This window comes from Necator americanus, chromosome III (genome assembly GCF_031761385.1).
Source record: "Necator americanus strain Aroian chromosome III, whole genome shotgun sequence".
Taxonomy (NCBI): Eukaryota; Metazoa; Nematoda; class Chromadorea; order Rhabditida; family Ancylostomatidae; genus Necator; species Necator americanus.
This window is the reverse complement of record NC_087373.1, coordinates 1,616,703-1,635,715: the sequence shown is the minus strand read 5'-3', so window position 1 is coordinate 1,635,715 and position 19,013 is coordinate 1,616,703. Positions and strand designations below refer to the sequence as shown.

The following is a 19,013-nucleotide window of genomic DNA, read 5'->3' as shown; positions in this document are numbered from 1 at the left end:
TTTTAAATTCAGATTCTGAGAAGTATTAGTGGATAACTTGGCCAAGGGGAATTTTTTAAAATGAAAATGAGAGTTACATTTCTTTTAAGAATGGGAAAAATGAAGAAGAGAGTTACATTTCTTTTAAGAATGGGGAATCTTAATGGAAATTACAAGGAGAAATCCACATTTTCTGCGTGTTATTAGAATTTTTTCTGGAATTTCTATTGAGTTCCTTCTAGCTCTGTAATTCAAGCTCTATCCGTTGCTCATTGAGATATTGATCATTCGATTAACTTTAAATGAACTGAAAATGCTGGGAAAAACGTAGTTTCGGCGCCGATTTACAGATTTCAGATAAAAGAAGCGAAAAAACTGCGTTTGTTCGTTTGCCTTTTATGCAACTTTCAGGGTCATTTCAATGGTAATAACGAGAAAAAAAAGTCACGATGTACACCGTCATTATCTATGTCACTGACCTTGGATTTCTCGAATGGATTTATGTCAATTAGATTAGGTAGTTAGTTAGAAGAAGCGTTCCGATTCCGTTCCATCATTGTTCGTTCGATCCGATCAACGATTTGAAAGAGGAAGTCAGTCGCCATAAAATAAGGTCACATCGGTATATATCGGTATAAATTCGTTCGCTAAGCTAACCTTGATTAGCTGAACGTGATGTGGGTTACGGTAATTGTGTAGAATTCGAATGCGAAAAACTTGAACATTTATTTATTTATTTATTTATTCCACCCCATAAGACAGACGAAAACAAAAAAGAACAGAGCTCACGGGAATTTTGACTTTTCTTCGAATTCCACAGACTTTATTAATCAAAGGCGGTTTTGTAGGTTTTCTATACATTTCGTTTGCTTGTTTTTCTTTTTTGCAAATTCGTATCATATTTCCTGTTTATATTTATATTTTCCGAATAACGTTGTGAAACTCCAACAAATCCACATAAGACTTCTTCAATTCTATGAAAACTTTGAAAAAAAAATTTAGATTCGAAGTATTGGCGCATAATTTGATCATTTCTCGAGTAGCTGAGATTTCTTTTCGCGAGATCACCGGTGAAATCCTATTCTTTCCTGTGTAGATGCGTTGAAGGATCTAATCGTTCCTTCTGATGAAATTTTATCGGTAATGAATTTATTTTATCCATATTTTTCTACAATACAATATACGCTTTAGTGTTCACGTGACTTATCCCTGCTTATTCTCCACTCTACTCTTTTCTCGTTGCTGAATTTTCTATTTTTTATTCGTATTCATTCCTTGCCTCTTACTCTGGGCACGCCTTTGAGCGTAATAAATAAAGAAATAAATAAAATAAATAAATATAGACACAATAAAACCTCAACCTAGCTTATTACACAATAATCCAACCTCGCATTAGATTTCAGCTCTGTAATCTGCTTAGAGGTAAATTTCTCAATTTCTCACCTTTTTTACGCTACGTTTTGCCCAATTACTGTGATAAACAGGTATCTTTGAATAGATTTTTTCTTAGAATAATGTATTTCTAAAATATTTAAGCTGCTTAACAGCACAGTTGTTGTGAAATGTATCCTGAAACACCAATAATTCTGATAGGCTTTACTGAGGTTCGTTTACCGTGAACTGAGAACTCCCTGCTTCTGGTCCTATGTGGGAAATGGGGAAGCCTTATGTTTTTTATCCCTACTACATGTAAAAAATTGCTCATCTCATATATAAAACACTTTATTTTTATCCTGCCTGGCATCTGAGACGTGACTTCATCGACAGTTCCAGTTTTGCCAACCTTTGAAGGCAGCCTAACACGAAATTGACGATGTTGGGATCTCAGGACGAAAATCACGTACAGATTACCACTGTAGGTGTGATCACGCTTAATTCCCCATACTAGCTCTCACAGACGGCTTAGGTGGTCGAATCTTCCGCCGAGGCACCCGAGAACGTGTCCATCATCCGCGAGCGCAGACTTTCGTGCCGGGCCTGCTGTCTCCCAGTGGGCGGAAGACATCAACAACAGACTGCTTGTCGGCTCGCCACGTTACTAGGTACCTGGTAGGAAAATTTGGTCGACAAGGCCATTCTCCGCTTTTTAGGGCAACGGGAAGGAACTGAGCGTGATCCCGCTCATACTCGTGATCGACACCCGGAATCGTTAAACTATACATAGCAGAGAAATCAAAAATTCAATGGTTGACCTTATTTCAGAGACGAGCATAAGGAAAAGGTATTCAATCATAAGATTTCATTTCAAATGCGTCCAAGGAACATATCAGATGGAAAGAAGTAAGAGAAAATGCACCATGACGGATAAAAATAAGACAACAAAACACAAAGCCTAGAACTTGAATAAACAAATTAAGATATCGGGCCAGACTGCTACTACTATTGTTCTTACTACTGTAAATGCATTATCATAAAAGTTCTAGCGTTTTCCCATCCTTATTTACTGAAATTATCAAATACTACCGCCACTCTTTTCCTCATTTTCTTTTATTGACTTCTCCAAATCGTCTTTAAGCATATTGTTTCATCACTATAATTTTGAATGCATTGACATTTTCATCCGAACTCCCACAAACAACAATAATTTCTTGTTCAAGTAAGCAACGAAGAAAGAAAACATAACGGGTGTACACAAAAATGACAACAATGACGAATAAATAATAGCTAACAATTTGGACACTATGAGACATCGGGGGCTTGCGCAACATTCACAACAATAAAATCGTACAAAATACAGAACTATCACCAGAAGAAAGTTCAACGAAGAAAAAAAAGCTAACTCAACCTCAAATACGTATTCCATTTCACGTCTCCACTGAGATACGTACAGTAACAGGAAATCAGCGAGAACCATCAGTGCAGTCGTAGATCTTCTTAATACCCTTTGCTGTTCTGTAGAGCTCGCAGCGAGTTATCCACATATTGTAATTTTCGCTTCGTATCACCTTCAGGGAAATTCGACAGATCGAAGTATTGTGGCGCAATGGTTAACAACCTAAAAAAAAAGGTTTTTTACTCTTTACTGTAGTGTAGCTCATGGCCGATAAACCAATTGCATCGGCGCTATGATGTCTCAAACCTATAGAACCAAACTATCCACTCAAATTACACTATACTGATCCTTCGTAGTTATTCTAATGGATAGGTAACAAAATTATGAGCATAAACCGCAAAAAGTTCGCACCCGTAGTTCTCATCATAAATTAAAACAAACTATTGATTACTAATTCTGGTAACAATTACATAATTCCCGACCACCAAGGTCCAAACTAAGGAAAAACCAAAATAATATTCGCCAAATAAAACGCTAGACAGCAAAGCACATAGCTTTTGTTATCAAATACTCCAAAGAAAACACGGAGATTACGCAAATCAATACCGGAGCACATATGCATTGGTTCAAACGAACTTAACGGCAGTGTACTGCTCCAGAAGCGTTACTGGGACTTCCTTTCAGAAAGAGATCAATGCGAAGACCGAAAGATTGCTTTGTGAGGGATATTGACGAGATACCCAAGGGTACAAGATTTCCAAAAAATGCTTTATACTGCATAATTGATAAGATGCTAGCAAACGATATAAAACGAAGGCCGGAATTTTTAATTTCCAGCAAATAGGCGGTGTCACTACGCGGGTCTCACGCTACTTCACAACATTTCATGTGTATAGCATCTAGATCAAAGTAAGAGTAAAAGTTTGACGGAATCCAAGAGCGTGAATGTAGTTCGTAACTTCACAGAAAGTAACAAGGTGACTTACCATTCCGGTCGCACATCAGTGACTGTCCTTATGAAATTCTTCGTTGTCAACACGAACTCGTTGTACAGTGCCCATTCCGGCTTATGATCCAGTACCGTAGATGGGTGAAGATTAACCAGTTGGTTATCCTTCACGGTAATATAATGTCCACTTCTTTGAAGATGAGCCACCTACAAAATAAAAGAGAATAAATTGAGTAAAAAGTAAAAGAGAAGTAGAGCCAACGTCTACCTGCATGAAAAATCCAGCAACTAGAGCTTTCCGGATGTTTATATAATAGTCTTTTGACTTGAAATCTGTAGAAACCCGTCTCAGGTTAAACTAAAAATACTATTATGAGCAATTGCTAGAGGCTTTTCTAGGAAATCGTTCATACCTTATCCATAATCTTTCCTAATTGTGTTCTTACAGTGTCTGCTGTTTTAAGCGTACGATAGTTGATAAAATTATCATAGCACCACTGCACATCTTCATTGTCTGAGAAGAAAAGTTTCAAGAAAACAATAGAAAAGAAAAAGAGCGGAATCACAGTGAAATTACAAGTTAGCAAAAAATAGAGAGCTTCGAAGACAACTTACTCTGTTTAAAAGCATGATAGACATTCAAGAGAGTTAGATGATCCCCATCGACATGGGCAAAACGGGCTTTCGCCTCATCCGCCTCTTTCTTCATCTCATTCGGTCGAACAAAACATTGAGGAACTAAAAAAGGAAGAACAATAATTACCATTACAGAACGATAATTGAACAGTTCACTAACCAGACAACATAGCGGTAATTGACAAAATTTCATTCGAACAGTTCAGTTCCGTCGAAGTGATGAGCATTTTAGCTGAACATTCGTCGAAAATCAATTTCAGTGTGCGTTTTTATGGAGAGAATCTTACCTAACTGCGGATCCAAGGGGAATTCTGCCATCAGTGAACCTAACTCCGTCAGCTCACCGTCATCGTTAATAGCTGCTAAATAGTTAAGCAGTTCTAAGGCTCTCATAAGGGTTTCTGGAGCCGGAGGATCCATAAAATCAAAATGGACGAGATCTTCTATGCCGAGTTTCTTCAGTTGCAGCACAACTGATCCTAAGTTTGATCTGAAGAGAAAATTCAAGTTAGATACGAAAAAATTAGATTTCCACTGTTCCCTGAAGAAAACTACACACCGCAAAATTTCCGGGTATGTTTGCTCCTGCATTTCCTCTTGATAGGCTTTCTCGGTATATAGTCGGAAGCATTTTCCTTAAAAAAAAAAACACTAATAAAGATGAAATTTCACTGACCCTACAGAAAAAGATTTCTGAAGTTTACGAAAGAACAATGAAAAAGGAATAAAATAAAAGAAACAAGGCCCCCACCAGGCTTGGTACGACCGGCACGACCAGCACGTTGCATAGCGCTGGCCTTGGATATCGGACACACCAACAGGGACTCCACACGAATCCTCGGGTTATACACCTTTTGCTTAGAAAATCCGGGATCTATGACGAACACAACTCCATCGATGGTAAGCGATGTTTCGGCGATATTCGTCGAAACCACACATTTCCTCCCTAGAAACAAAGATCAATAATTAAAATAATTTTGAGAAAAATCACTTCCATGCAGATGACAGTAAAAAATGACCAATGGCTCCTGGTCTACTAGGCGGTGCTGCTTCGAAAATCCTCTGCTGTTGATTCGGTGGAAGAGTAGAATACAATGGGATGCAATTAAGAGTGCCCACTTGTGGACCCAAATTGTCCACTTCACGTTTTATCCGTTTACAAGCCTCCTCGATTTCCTAAATGTGATAAATACAGTTGTTTCTAGGAACAAATGTGACCCTCCAACCGAGAACTAACTTCCTGGCCAGTCAAAAACAACAAAATGTCTCCCTCTGTCTCTTCGCAAACATGAATTTGTATCACGGTCCTAATAGCCGCTTCCAAATAATCCTTTTCAGGTTCTGGTGTGAACTGAAATCAACCGACAATCAATTTCTAGGGGATGGTGATCGAAACAGGAGGAAAATACTGAAAACTTACGAAGATTTCTACGGGAAAAGTACGCCCTGGAACGGACATAAGCGGACAATTTTCGAAATAATTCTGGAATTTTCCAGCATCCAGTGTGGCGGACATGATCACTATCTTGATGTCGGAACGTTGTTTGACAATCTCCTGAAAGGAACAACTTGTTGCCTATATTGTCAACTTTGCTGCGTGTAGTTCTGTCAACAGACTAGGAAATTGATAAGAACACGTTCTTCCGCAAAATTTACAACTACTAATTCCTACTTTACCTTGATCAACCCCATCAATATATCCGTGGCTAATGTTCTTTCGTGCGCTTCGTCAAGGATTATGACACCATATCCATCCAGAAGCGGACAATTCATCGCTTCACGCAACAACATACCTTAAATAAATGCTATTAAGAACAATGACATCAGAACCTGTAATGAACATAACAACTAGTTCAATATCGATAGTTGAAAGACATCTTCAAAGCACCCAAAGAAATTTTCGCTGCCTCGTTCTTTCATGAATTAGAAGAGGCCTAGCATATTATGAAAAAAAAAGGTTCATAGCGCTTTACAAATAAAGAACACCTAGCATTAGATTCCGTATGTATGGAAAGAAAATAAAATAAAGGTTTTTTCAAGTGTCAGTACCAATAAGCGTTAGACCGTCTGAGCAGGATATGCTGTGTCCTCTATTAAAACCTATCTACACGACATTCGTTTATTATCACATATATTACGACGTGAAAATAATACTAAAGTGCTTATTCCCGTCAAGTAGAGCAAATAATCAATATTTTTTGGCTGTACTCAAGGCAAATATATCACATAATCCCAACATGAAGACCTACGCTACACATTAAACCATGCGTATTCACCAAAAGCTTATATTAAACGAGAAAGGACCAGAAAACATGTAATGTCTTAACCTCTAACATCATTTTCACCCAGGATTCGGCTGCATTAAACGCACGATAAATATTACAAATTGAAAAATTATGTGCGTTCATCATAAAAGGGAAACTTTACTTGTGGCATTAGTAACTTAAGGCACTAGGTCGTAGAATTACTCGATCACAAAAAATGAAAAGGTTCACTTTTTAAGACACCTTACGCTAAAAGTTGCAGTTGCAACATAATTGCGCTTCCTCCCAACGTTTCTATCTATTTTCTACTAACATTACCGGCATAATAGTGAATATACGCACAGATGGATTCCGTAATGTAGAAAACTCGACAACGAAAATTTCAATGGGTGCTTGGCTGGACGAGCCTTTAAGCACAATGGTGCAGGAAATAAAATAGCTTTGAAAACGGAAGGATTCATGCGTTTTTCATCTAAATGGTTTCTCCTCACCAGCTAAAAGATATTCCTCAGATCTAGAGCATTTGAACAATTTTTGTACTTATAATAGGTGAACTTACTCAAACAGTCTAAAAAACATACCATCCGTACAATATTTCAGTATAGTTTGCGCACTGACGCAGTCTTCGAAACGAATAGAATATCCGACTTCCTGTCCCAACTTGAAAAAAACTAATCGATAATGTGCGAACTTTTCTCGGACAAAATAACAAACCACCCAGCTTACTAGCACGTTCAGCGCTAATTTTAAATATGAAACCATAAAAACAGATTTAGCTCACCTGGACGTCCATTTCGTCGGCAACACGGGCTGCAACTGACATTGCTGCCACCCTTCTGGGTTGAGTACAAGCTACTAATCTTCTTTGGCCAGGTATAGCTCTTTGTCTTACGTATTCTACACACCACTGGGGAATCTGTGTGGTTTTTCCGGAACCCGTCTCTCCCACCAATGTCATACCTAGAGACATGTACTGTAAGGATGCAGGAAAAACAGTGAAGCAAACAAAAGAAACACACATTGGTTGTTGTGCAGGATTTCCATGAACTTTTCCTTGTATTCCCAAACGGGAAGCTGATGCCGTTTCTCCCAAATCTGCCAGTACTTCTTACTATAGGGCATTTTCGTGTACGGATTAGTTTTGATCTGAATTAAGCGGATAAGCGGCGATTTCACTCAAACCGTAAGCCACACCAAGGTACATCCAGAAATGCATTATGTATGTAAAAGACGAAAATGTATGTAAAAAATGAAATGAAAAAGATTGAAAAACGAAGAGAACCAAATATACAGCGCACAGGCCAACTGATTGTGGACCCCGCTATGTGAATTTCTATTTGCAAGTCATCCATACTCCGCCCAGAATCGTAATCAATCTTCTTTTTCAATTACTGGCATACTCATCAGTTCTATTGCATTGAGATCGTTTTCCATGTATTTTTCGAAAAGGAACAACCCTTTCCTTCCCGAACAATACATACAGGGATAATTGAGATCTCCGAATGTTTCTTTTACGACATAAACCTGTCTTCCTGCAGCAAACTCATAGGATTCTCTCCGCACGCCATCAAGCTGCGCAGAGCGATCCGCATAACGCTACCCTTCGCTTTTATCCACTTCTCAGGATTCCGACAAGATTCAAAAACACGCTGCTATCTTTTCTATACACAAATGGACATTCCGGATTAACCTTTATAGTCTAGTTAAAAAAAATAAATACCTTAGCTTCGGCTGCAGCTGCGTTATTATTGTAGTTGATAGTAGGTGGTGAATTAGAACGATCGCGCTCCTTCTTCAGGGGTGAGCGAGACCGTGAACGTGATCTTAAAACAATATTATGAAAAAATGAAAGAGATACCGACGAGGATGCAATAAATTTCTCGATTACTCCACTAACGAGTAAAGCATCGGCCATTTGCCGCAAGAATACAGTCCTTTTATTACAACTTGTACGAAACCAGTCTTGCATGAATTGGTCCAAAAAAATACATATAGACCACACCTCGATTCTAAGGTACTACTAAGGAGAGGATTAATCTGATTTTTCATAGCTTTCGTAGGAAAAGTCTGAATTAGCAAAAATTGCTTCTTGTGGCTAAGCATTATCATATGGAAAAGCAGCAAGAATACGGACTACGAAACAATAACACATCGTAGAACTTAAATCTGAGAGCAGTTCTCGTATAAAAAGGAATTCGTACATTTTTCGAAATTGTTACAAATCGAGCCACGAGTCACACAAAAAACATTTTCGAAACTGTTTGGAAATGGGTCCTGGCACGTCGTGAGAAATCAATTTCGAATATTTTCGAAAACAAGAGTATATAAGAGGAGTGCAGAGCAAACTCCGCATTCGAAAGCTCTTCGAAAAGTTTAGTTTTTGTTGAGATTGCGAATTTGCTATTTTTGCGCGATTTCACGTTGATTTCGGCCTGGCTGCTGAGTTCGAGGAATATCTTGGCGAACGGGGACTGCCGTGGAAGAATCGCCCCCGTCCTAACGGTGGAAATCCTAGAAAGGTATTCAAGCAAAGTCCCAGTGGGCATGATGAAACAAGGAAACTTGAAAGCAGCATTTGTGCATGCCAGAAACCTGGAATCAACGGAAAATCCGCATTGTGGGCACGCTGTTTCATTCAAAGAATATGGTATGCGGAGTACCTAGTTTTAATTAAAGGGTATCTTTGAAATGATCACTTCTTCGAGATTTTCTGAAAGTGGCAACGCAGCGGCGGGAACTTCCTGCACAAACTATAGCAGCTGGTTTCGATCAAATACCAATCCATTTATGGTAACCATTTAAACCCTACAGCTGTCTTCGAGGCTACACCTAACCCAAAAGCATCCTCCAAGAAAACTTTTTTGATAAAAAGTTTCTTCGCTCCACTAAAAGCTCAATTCTGATGAATGAAAGAAAAACAAAGTCTTCCGGAAATTTGTACCACGAAAACTGCAGTCAGATTTAAACCTACAATATTTTAGTGTTATATTCGTGTTCAGAACCTGCAATTACTCCGAAAGAAGGCTTATCGACCTCAACATCGGTGTCCCCTTACTGGGCCTCTCCAACTACCTTATCACCTCTTCTAAGAAGTACCTGCGAGATTTCCTGTCCCTTTCTCGGTCCCTGTCTCGATCGCGATCTCGCCTACGATCATCATCCAAGTCGATGCGATGTCGGGAAGACATACTAAAGGAACGGATATAGAAAACAGATTTAACATTACTAAGAAAGAAGGGCTTTAGAAAATTGTACATACGAAGCTTCAGTATCCAAAATAAGAGTAGTTCAAGGATGTAAAACAACAAAAAAAAGCGCAGCACCAATTTCATGACTTGAACACAGTTAAGGATTGCAATGAAAAAAGAGTTAAACTAGAGAGCTGCACTTAAATAGGACATGTGCCTCAAATGATTTCCTCTAAAATGACAAGTCTTATAACATAAGATTACCATCAACCATAACTGGGGAAAAATATAGTTGGGAGGGGGGAGGGGGTGCACTCAGTGGCGCACTTATTTCCCGACGCTCTAACTTACTTTTTTCTCTTAGTAACTTCAGTTTACAAGTAATAGATAATCTAAGACTAATGCTTAGGCCTTAGGGGGTCCGAATGACTCGATTACTTATTTCGAAAGATGAAGGCCTACCCACAGCTCCATTTCAAACACAGAACTGTTTTTTTTGAAACAAAATTGATGATTCCTCATGTTCACAAAATTAATGACTCCTCACTGGTATTGTTCTTATTTTCCACAACAAACCACAATAAATACAGCTATGGATCTAATGAAATGATTACAAGAGCTAAGACCATGATTTTGCACTTAAATTCATCTTAAACAAGGCCTTCTCACAGCTGAAACCTATAAAAACCAACATATCTTCAGAGAAGGCCCTGATCTTATACATAGTCCGCGAGAAGTACCGGACCCTCACACCTTCTTCACTCCTTAACCCCAAAAGAGTGATCTACATACTTGAAATTCTTTAGCAAAGTAGCCCCTTTCAACTTAAATGAACACATAAGGTTATATAATACCAAGAAGAATACATGGAAAAAAAACGTCGAAAATTAAAAAGCGTCTCAAAGCAGAAGGGAAATGCATGAGAAAAAGATCTCCGAAAACAAGGACAACGATGGGGAGCGCAGAAAAGTCTAGGATAAAAGAAAAACAACACAAAAACTTCAAAAAAGGCACAAAGGAGTCGAAAAAAGGAAGAAAAGCGACTAGACGAGGCTCGACAAAATTGGAACAGATTCAAATCGAAGCCTCCTGCGAACTGAGGTCCTGGAACGATTCCCTCAGGTACGACCGAACATCTGAGCGGTTGAGTTTTGACGGGAGGGGTTTTTATATTCTTTTCCTCTTTGGATTTCGAGTTCCTTGTCTTAACAAGGACTTTTATTGTGAGACTCATACCATACAGTTAGAATGTGTGTAATTATGAGGAAGCGTCATGTCAGGACCAAAGATCACACCTATCGTGGAGCAGTTGTTATGGTTTTTCTTCTTTTTTCGAGTAGTTTTCTTCAGGAACTTGGTATCAGTGGGCAGACAGTATGGCGCTGAGGTTTGTTATTGGTTCATCACTCAAGCCAGTTCTTAACACTCAGGTGGACTTTTTGGTTTATCGTTCATTTTTCAAGTTCATTCACATAAATATTTTAGTTATGCTTTCTTGCATTTTTGTAGAAATTCCCTGAATTATATTCCTTTTACTGGTTCGCAAAAACTGGTTTAGTTTTAACGAGGTGGAATCTTGCCGATTTTTTTTGTACTCTGGTTGTCTCATTAAATAGGTCTTTTTTTTTGGCAAAAGAGCTTTTGGAGGGTGGTTTGTAATAAATTTTTGTAGTATTTGGTTGTTTCGGAGGAAGCCACCTGATATCATAACTTTGCTTCTTATTTCTTCTTCGAAGAGCTGTAGCTCCTTTATTCTAAATCTTGTACACCAGGGGCTAAGTTGCATTTCATGACAGCTCTCTGAGGCAACTGAGATGTTTCTGTGCCGGCAAATGTAGCAGCTTTCTTCCACTGCTCCTCTACTTTTATTAGGATGCAATATAAATAAATGTACTACTACTAAGGTATTGTTATCGTAAGGAATGAACATTTCTTCACTGTTCCAAACATCTAGACAGCAAGACTTTTCCTTTGAACAAATACAGTGTTTGAATAAAGAAATGTAAATACGTTCTTCTTTGCCGCCTATTTTGTCTATTCTTGTCAATTTTTTAAGTTTCGTTTCTAGATCCGAAATGTGGCTGCGCTCTCCATCAAAGACGTCTTGTCTACCCAACCAACTGCCGAAGTTGGCAGTCTGAAGAATGGGCTCCGAGTGGTGGCTGAGGATAACGGAACACCAACTGCCACTGTAAGTTCGCTTTTTTTAAGCCACCCTGCTATACCCTGTGAATCAACTGCTAATACCGTTACATTTTGCTAAGACCATTTGGCATCGAAGCTTTTCTTCTCTTTATTCTCGTTTGTAACTCAAAATCTTGCCCTTTTTGGTCATGCATTGAGAATCGGCTGCTGGTACCGTTGCACGACATTTTTTTTTTGCTCTTTTTTCTCTGCGCGCTTCTTTTTCTTTCTTGCATTCTTAACTTCAAAATCCTGTTTTCTCTTGATTTTGTTATCGCTCATTTCTTTTGTCCTTCTGCTTAATATCGTGCTTCAGGTAGGAGTTTGGATTGAAACCGGGTCTCGCTACGAAAACGAGGAGAATAACGGAGTTGCCCACTTCCTTGAGCGACTCATACACAAGGTAATCGTTACGAGTTGCGTGAGAAGCAGTTTTGTAATAGCTTCAACCTATTTTCTCCTTCTTTGAGGACTTTTTTAGGGCACTGGAAAACGCGCTTCAGCCGCACTTGAAAGTGAACTGGGAGCAATTGGTGCCAAGCTTAGATCCTACACCACACGTGATCGAACCGCTGTTTTTGTTCAGTCGGCTTCCCAGGATGTTGAGAAAGGTTTGTTCAAAGAACTTTTCTCTTTTTTTTTTCTCTGGAAGACACGTAGAACCTAGAAACATTAAAGTCTTTCTTGTATTATTTCTTAATCTTGTTGTTTTTGTCCGTCATTTTCGTTTCTTTTTTCCGATAACCTCAGGTCCTACGGATTTTTCTTGTATTTTTCGCTTATAGCTGTCGATATCCTCGCTGATGTCTTGAGAAACAGCAAACTGGACTCGCCGGCGATTGAAGCCGAACGTGCCGTACTGCTCAAAGAACTTGAAGAATCTGAGAGTGATCTTCAGAAAGTAACTATGGATAACCTTCACACCGCTGCTTTCCAGGTATATTTACTTTATTTCTAATATCTTCCGTGAATCGTGAATTAATTATTTCTTAGGGAACACCGTTGTCAAAGAGTCCTATTGGAACCACAGCATCTCTGAAGGTAAATATCTTAGTGCCGTTAATTTTCATTCTTTAATTTTTTATCATCCTTTAATCTTATTTTGAAGGTCATTTCTGCACAAAACATCAAAGAATGGCAAGAGGATAATTACCGCCCCATCAGGATGGTGTTCTCAGCTGTTGGAGGTGGATGTTCAGGATCCAAACTACAAGGTCTAGCTGAGAAATATTTCGGCGATCTAAGCAGCGAGTACCCAAGAAAAGTGCCCGAGGTTTGACAATTCCGTTAATACGTGCGCTTTTGGGTTGTTGAAGTGGAGGTTTTGTGGTTGTTTTAGGCTGGTGGTATTCGATTTACTGGTTGCGAGTACGTATACCGTAACGATTATATTCCACATATGTATTCGGCTGTGGCTGTTGAAGTGAGTGGATCTTAGTAACTTAGCCAAACGGTGCATTCACATTGTCTCTGGCTACGTTTTGGGTCTGCCATAATCAGGACAAGGGAGCTTTTCTTTAATTTTTTTTTATAAATGCAGAGCTAATAAGCTCGTATCTGTGCTCCATTTATTCAAAGTTTGAGCAGTTTACAAAAAAAAAATCAAAGCTTGAATGAATGTCTTGTTTCATATTGCTATTATAGCGAGTTAAGGGGATCTAAAGTAGTACTAAAGTGATATTTCAAAACACATCGCTTTTTTTAAATTAATGTTGATATTTTCAAGAAATTCCCGTTTCATTCCATTTCTGATAAATCCCGCAGAGTAGCAGCATTAGTAACATCCACCGCTCGCTTTCTGCGTTCCCTTTGTCAAAACTAATCTTCTTCCCGGATATTGCACTGATTTTCTCTCAATCTACATGTTCTCTCTATAGAAAATTCCCTGGTGTTTGCAAAGTCGAAGTTTTAAAACCACCCTATATCAACCAAACTTTCATCCATTCTAGGTTGATAAATAGGTTCTAAACATGGCTAGGAAACTGCCATGATTTAGCTAAATAAACTAATTTAGCTCATTTCTGCTTATGTGCATTTACTTGGTGACTCGATTGCTCCTACAAGTATGTGTATTAGCCGCAAAAACCTCTACGATTCTGAACTGAAGTCGAACGCCATTAGCCCTCCCAAAGCGATTCAACCTCTTCATCCTTTGTATCTATTAGCGACTCCCATTCCTCCAAGAGTATAATCATTTAAAATTTAACAAAGAATTAAATGGAACCGAGTGGGGTTAGTGAAGACCTCACCACTCTCACATTGGAAGGAATGATAAGTGTGATATATTGAATTGTAGTTTGACCAAATTCTAGTTTGTTGTAACACTGCAAAAAAACCTAACCATGCAATTATGAATCCTGACTCAACCTTCATACACGGTCAGTGGACCATTTTTGGACTAGAGGCGTAGTTCCGTAGTGCCCCCTAAAATGAATGAACATCGCTGGCGTTGCTCTGAAATTATTCATTTCATGGTTTCTGCACTAGCATAATTGGTGTTGTGTACAAACAACTAATCCCTTTTAGGAAGAGAATCTTATTCACTAACTTCAACTTTACTCGTCTGTAATTTGTATTTCCCCGTTATTTAGAATGCATGACGTGGTCGGATTCACCATATGTTCAATATATGCTGGACCTACTGTTGATCTAAGCCAATTTTGTCTTATTACAACGTTGCTAGGATTTATAGCTTGAAAATGCTCGCAATACGCCGAAAAGGGAAAAAGCCTGTTCTGAAAGTAGCAATTTACCATAAACGACCTGGAGTTTTTTTCAAAGCCGAGGTGCCATTTTGTACCTGTGCGCCCTATTTTTCTTTTTTTTTTGCCAAAGAGATAGATTTTTTACTTGCACAAGCTGAATTAGAGCATTATTTATGTCGTTCTCGATAGTTCTAAGCAGTAGAGAAGTGAAAACCACAGCTCACTGTGTTTGAGCAACTCGAAATGACAGGTGTTGTTTTAATGTTGTATTGCCTGTAAGTATGCTCATAAGCGTTGCTAGAAAGGTCCCTCCTTGAAATCTGACTTATCTTATATTGTCAATTATGTGAGTTTAGACCACAAAATCCTCATAAGTTGCTTTCGGCTAGCGGGATATTCTAGAAATTGAGTCTTTGCACTTGTGCAATGGTATAATTATTGTAATAGTGGAACTCATCCAAACTTCGTTTATAATTGGCTAAACTATAGAGAAGGGTGAGATAGGAGAATGAGCTGAAATATTGATTCCATGCTGTGTGTAGCCTCACTGAAACATCTTAGCAGTAAAGTAAATTGCAAATTTTTGGCAATTTCTTTTCTCGAAGCTAATATTGTGTTCGTGTTTCCCGTTCTTATATCCTAGATCAGGGATTCAACTCCTGAGAATTTTTCGGTCTTCATTGCAACTCGTTTATTGATATCGGTATCATATCGATATTTCAGGGTGTCGGGTACGCTCACCACGATGCTCTTGCTCTTCAAATGGCGAGCCAATTTATTGGTAAGCGACTACAAAGATGTTTTATTATTCTTGAAAAAAAAAAGAACCAGCTGCTTTACTAATAAGAGGCTTCATTTTAAGTCAATCTTCTGGACTATTTTTTTCCAGAATTCGTATAAGTTTTTCTGAAGGTGTTGGTGTTCATTTGTAGGACAGTGGGATGTCACTCATGCGACTACGCGTACCGCTCCATCTCGATGGATCCAGAAGATTTCTCATGAACATGGACTACAATTTCTCCAACACTTCAACATTAACTACAAGTTAGCACTTTTAACTGTTTTTAAGATTTTTGCTCTTATTCGTTAAAATATTCCAGAGATACAGGTCTGTTCGGTGTGTACTTTGTTAGTAACGGAGATGATTTAGCCAACTCACAGGGAATTATAAGGAGCATCCAGCATGAATGGAAGGTTTGTTATCATAAATCGATAGTCATAAATCCGTTATCTTTTGTGTTTAAAATTACTTTCAAAATAACTACAACGTCATAGGTTGTTGCTTTTCTATGGATATTACGATGCGCATATTTAAGCACCTCGCTGCAGCGGTTTCTGAGGAAGAGACTACATTGGCCCGCAACCAATTAAGAACGTCACTCTACCAACAACTTGAATCAAACACTGATAAGGCTGACTTCAATGCAAAAGAGGTAGTTATATTGCCAGCTCTTTTTCTCTTAGCTCTTCAATTTTGTTTTCATATGGCGAAAACTAGCAAGTATTTTACAACCCTACCGTGTTTTAGCTGTTATACACTGGATCTGTCCGATCGCTAGCCCAACTCGAAGACGAAATTGCACGAATTGATCACAATGTCATCCGAGAAGCCGTCTTCAAGCATGTCTATGACAGAGATACTGCTAATGTTGGAGTTGGTAAGTGATGCGTTATGTCAGTAACTCCACAGAATTACCGTGGGCAAGAAGTGTTTCCTATTTGACGTGATGTTCCATATTTATCTCCAACATGCTTGCTGTTTTTTCGTTCGTTTGGTATTTCCATCATCGTTGGCCTTGAAGAAAAGATATTAGAGTGCGCAAGAGCTAAATAAGTATTTGCGCTCCTAAGGGCAACGCCAAGTTTTTCTCCTGCAAATATGACCAAACGAATGTGCTTACACTGCAGGATGATTTATGGATCCACATAGGAGATTTAGCCATTTTGTTTTGATTATAAAAAGTTGCTGCTTTCACAAAACTGGACATTATGCTTTGGAGGTTGCAAAAACTTTCATTTCAGGGCTCACCGAAGCGTTCGTGAACTATTTACATACTCGTGCAGCGATGTCATGGTGGAGGTTGTAACTAGCTACGAAAGAAAATACTGTTCTGTAGTTCCTATTTTTTAATTTCATTTTAGAGTATTTGATCGCGTAAATAAGATAGAATGATTTGTATTTGTTCACCACAGCAGCACTTTCACTTAAGAGTATCATTTTGTGCGGTGTTACGTCCGCAACCACAGACCTGCCCACACTACACTACGGGGGAAATTCCTTCACATATTGATGTTAAGACGGTCCGGACTGTATCTACAAAGTGCGGACGGCTGCTTAAGGGTAGCACGCTACGAAATTGATGCGATCTCCCCGCGAAAAGATAGGCTTAGGAATGTAGATCACGAGTATGATGAAGATCACGGTCATTTCCCTTTAATTTTTAATGTAAGTTGCTGAATAGCTAAATTAGCGAAGAATAAGTTGATCACTGCGGAGTTAACAGAACAGAGAAGTGCAAAGGGCAAAATATTGTATTGAAATTGCACTCATTACAAATTTTGAAAAGAATACGTTAAAATGGATGAAACGTGATAGTTTTGCACTTTGCTGCGACTTCTTCATTGTAAGACTTGCCATCCTCCAATCCTATCATCCTGTTAGGCCTCACTAATCGCTTCTTTGCAGTTTTCATATTGTTTTACCGCTCAAAACACCAACTACATGGCTATTGATTGGCTGTCAAGTCACGCCTATGTTTACTTTTGACTGACGACCTTGACCGGGTGGGTGGCTGGTGGCGGCCGTACGATTGGATTTCGTCTTGCTGGTGATGACAAGCGTTGGATGTCCTTATTGCTTCTTCGAAATTTCCGTCAAACATTTCATAGGCGTAATTTTTTAATTGTTTTGAATATTCATTAAGAATTACAGACTTCAGTGAGTGATCACGATTGCGCGGTTACAACATGATTTCACGAAACAAAATTTTCATCTATGTTCGAGATGTAAAAAACAAAAAAACCAGTAGGTGATTCTCTCATATTTTGAAGGCAGAACTTATTAATCAACTGATGTTTTCCATTCGTTCAATATACTTTACACTAACAAAGAGTGATTTCATTTAACCGGATTAAATTCTTATTTCATCACAGTGTCTGAGTTCTCTTTGAGACCTGATTTTGGTTGCAAATGTGATATTTGTGTCGTACGAAGCCAGCTAAGATAGTTCTGGTCAAATTTGATGTGATCAATAATTATTTTTCCTTCTGAGTTAGTCGCAGTCACATCTCACATCAGTGTTATTTGCACATGATCAGCACGCTGGGACATTGTACGGTGCTCGTCTCCTTCATTTCTCTCCAGTTATTCAAACTGTTCTGTAATAGGCCTTTTTTGTTTAATGGAAGTGCGTATAACTAGAGCAGTTTCTGTAATGTAATATAATGCTGTGTTAAGGAGAAAAAAAGAAAGAAAAGAGTCCTATGTGAACATCCCATTATAATCCTTGACGATGTTGTTCTAATCTGGTTCAAAACCGTTCTCTAGGTGATTCGTATGGATACGCAGCGGACGGGACAGTTTCTAGCGCTAAGAAACAGTGCTGTCTACTTTTCCTTCACTTCTCTGTATTAATAATAACGTTTCGTGTACAGGCAGCTCATTTCTCGACTCATTAAAAGTTACAGTCACAAGCGTGCACGTAATTGCGACATTGCCAACCCCACCGGAAATGCGGCGTGTTTGTTCAGATGTACAAGTGCGGTACACACGTATCTGTTTGTTTTTGTTCTAGCACAAATATAATTCCAGCGTCGAACTATTTGGAATCAGTGCTTCTCATTTTTCAAAGATTCCCCTCCTCAAATTATCCTGTAATCGATTCAAAATACCGATTAGGCGTATATTTGATTTGTAACCAAACTGGTTCTCGTCCGTTCTTTTGCCAGGTTGATGGCCGGGCAAATTTCGTGCGCTCACGCTCCAGAACCACGCGATTTTCTCGTGACTTTCATCGATTACTCTTATTTTCGCTCCTTTAAGTGATCAATCGTCGACTTCACAAGTGATTCAGATAGGAATTTCCATCCCCTCATATTCTTCGGAGAAATATTCTGCTGTTGGCGTCTGATTGCATGCGTCGCTACCGTAAAAAAACCTTGTCGCCGCAGAACCTACCACGTCAGAACCGATACATTGAATTTTTGCCCACGTTTGCAGTCTTGTTCCAAGTATTTTCACCCTCTTCAGTCGCAGTAATTGTGAAGATTTACTTTGAGACTCAACAACTTGTACTTGTTGTCTGATTTCGCTACAGCGATGCGATCGTTTCGTTT

The 19,013-nt window shown here is 38.8% G+C and overlaps 2 protein-coding genes across 2 annotated transcripts; one reads left to right on the top strand and one right to left on the bottom strand.

Annotated features, from left to right (window-relative positions):
* Positions 1-2,853: 2,853 nt before the first annotated feature.
* Positions 2,854-9,789, bottom strand: RB195_008318 (uncharacterized protein; the record flags this gene model as incomplete). The annotated part of the gene is made up of 18 exons (XM_064194755.1): positions 2,854-2,974; positions 3,739-3,908; positions 3,970-4,059; positions 4,115-4,215; positions 4,317-4,439; positions 4,498-4,569; positions 4,625-4,827; positions 4,897-4,972; positions 5,089-5,283; positions 5,357-5,513; positions 5,575-5,688; positions 5,758-5,892; positions 6,015-6,130; positions 7,183-7,261; positions 7,383-7,561; positions 7,621-7,747; positions 8,322-8,424; positions 9,698-9,789. The coding sequence occupies 18 exons, from the start codon at positions 9,787-9,789 to the stop codon at positions 2,854-2,856; spliced, it is 2,253 nt and encodes a 750-aa protein (XP_064045900.1).
* A 1,376-nt stretch (positions 9,790-11,165) lies between these two features.
* Positions 11,166-16,765, top strand: RB195_008317 (uncharacterized protein; the record flags this gene model as incomplete). Its single annotated transcript, XM_013437912.2, has 14 exons — positions 11,166-11,219; positions 11,858-11,980; positions 12,290-12,376; positions 12,455-12,584; positions 12,759-12,910; positions 12,967-13,014; positions 13,082-13,246; positions 13,313-13,396; positions 15,402-15,459; positions 15,611-15,722; positions 15,779-15,872; positions 15,995-16,111; positions 16,207-16,336; positions 16,701-16,765. 14 exons carry the CDS (start codon positions 11,166-11,168, stop codon positions 16,763-16,765), a joined length of 1,419 nt encoding a protein of 472 aa, XP_013293366.2.
* Positions 16,766-19,013: the final 2,248 nt, after the last annotated feature.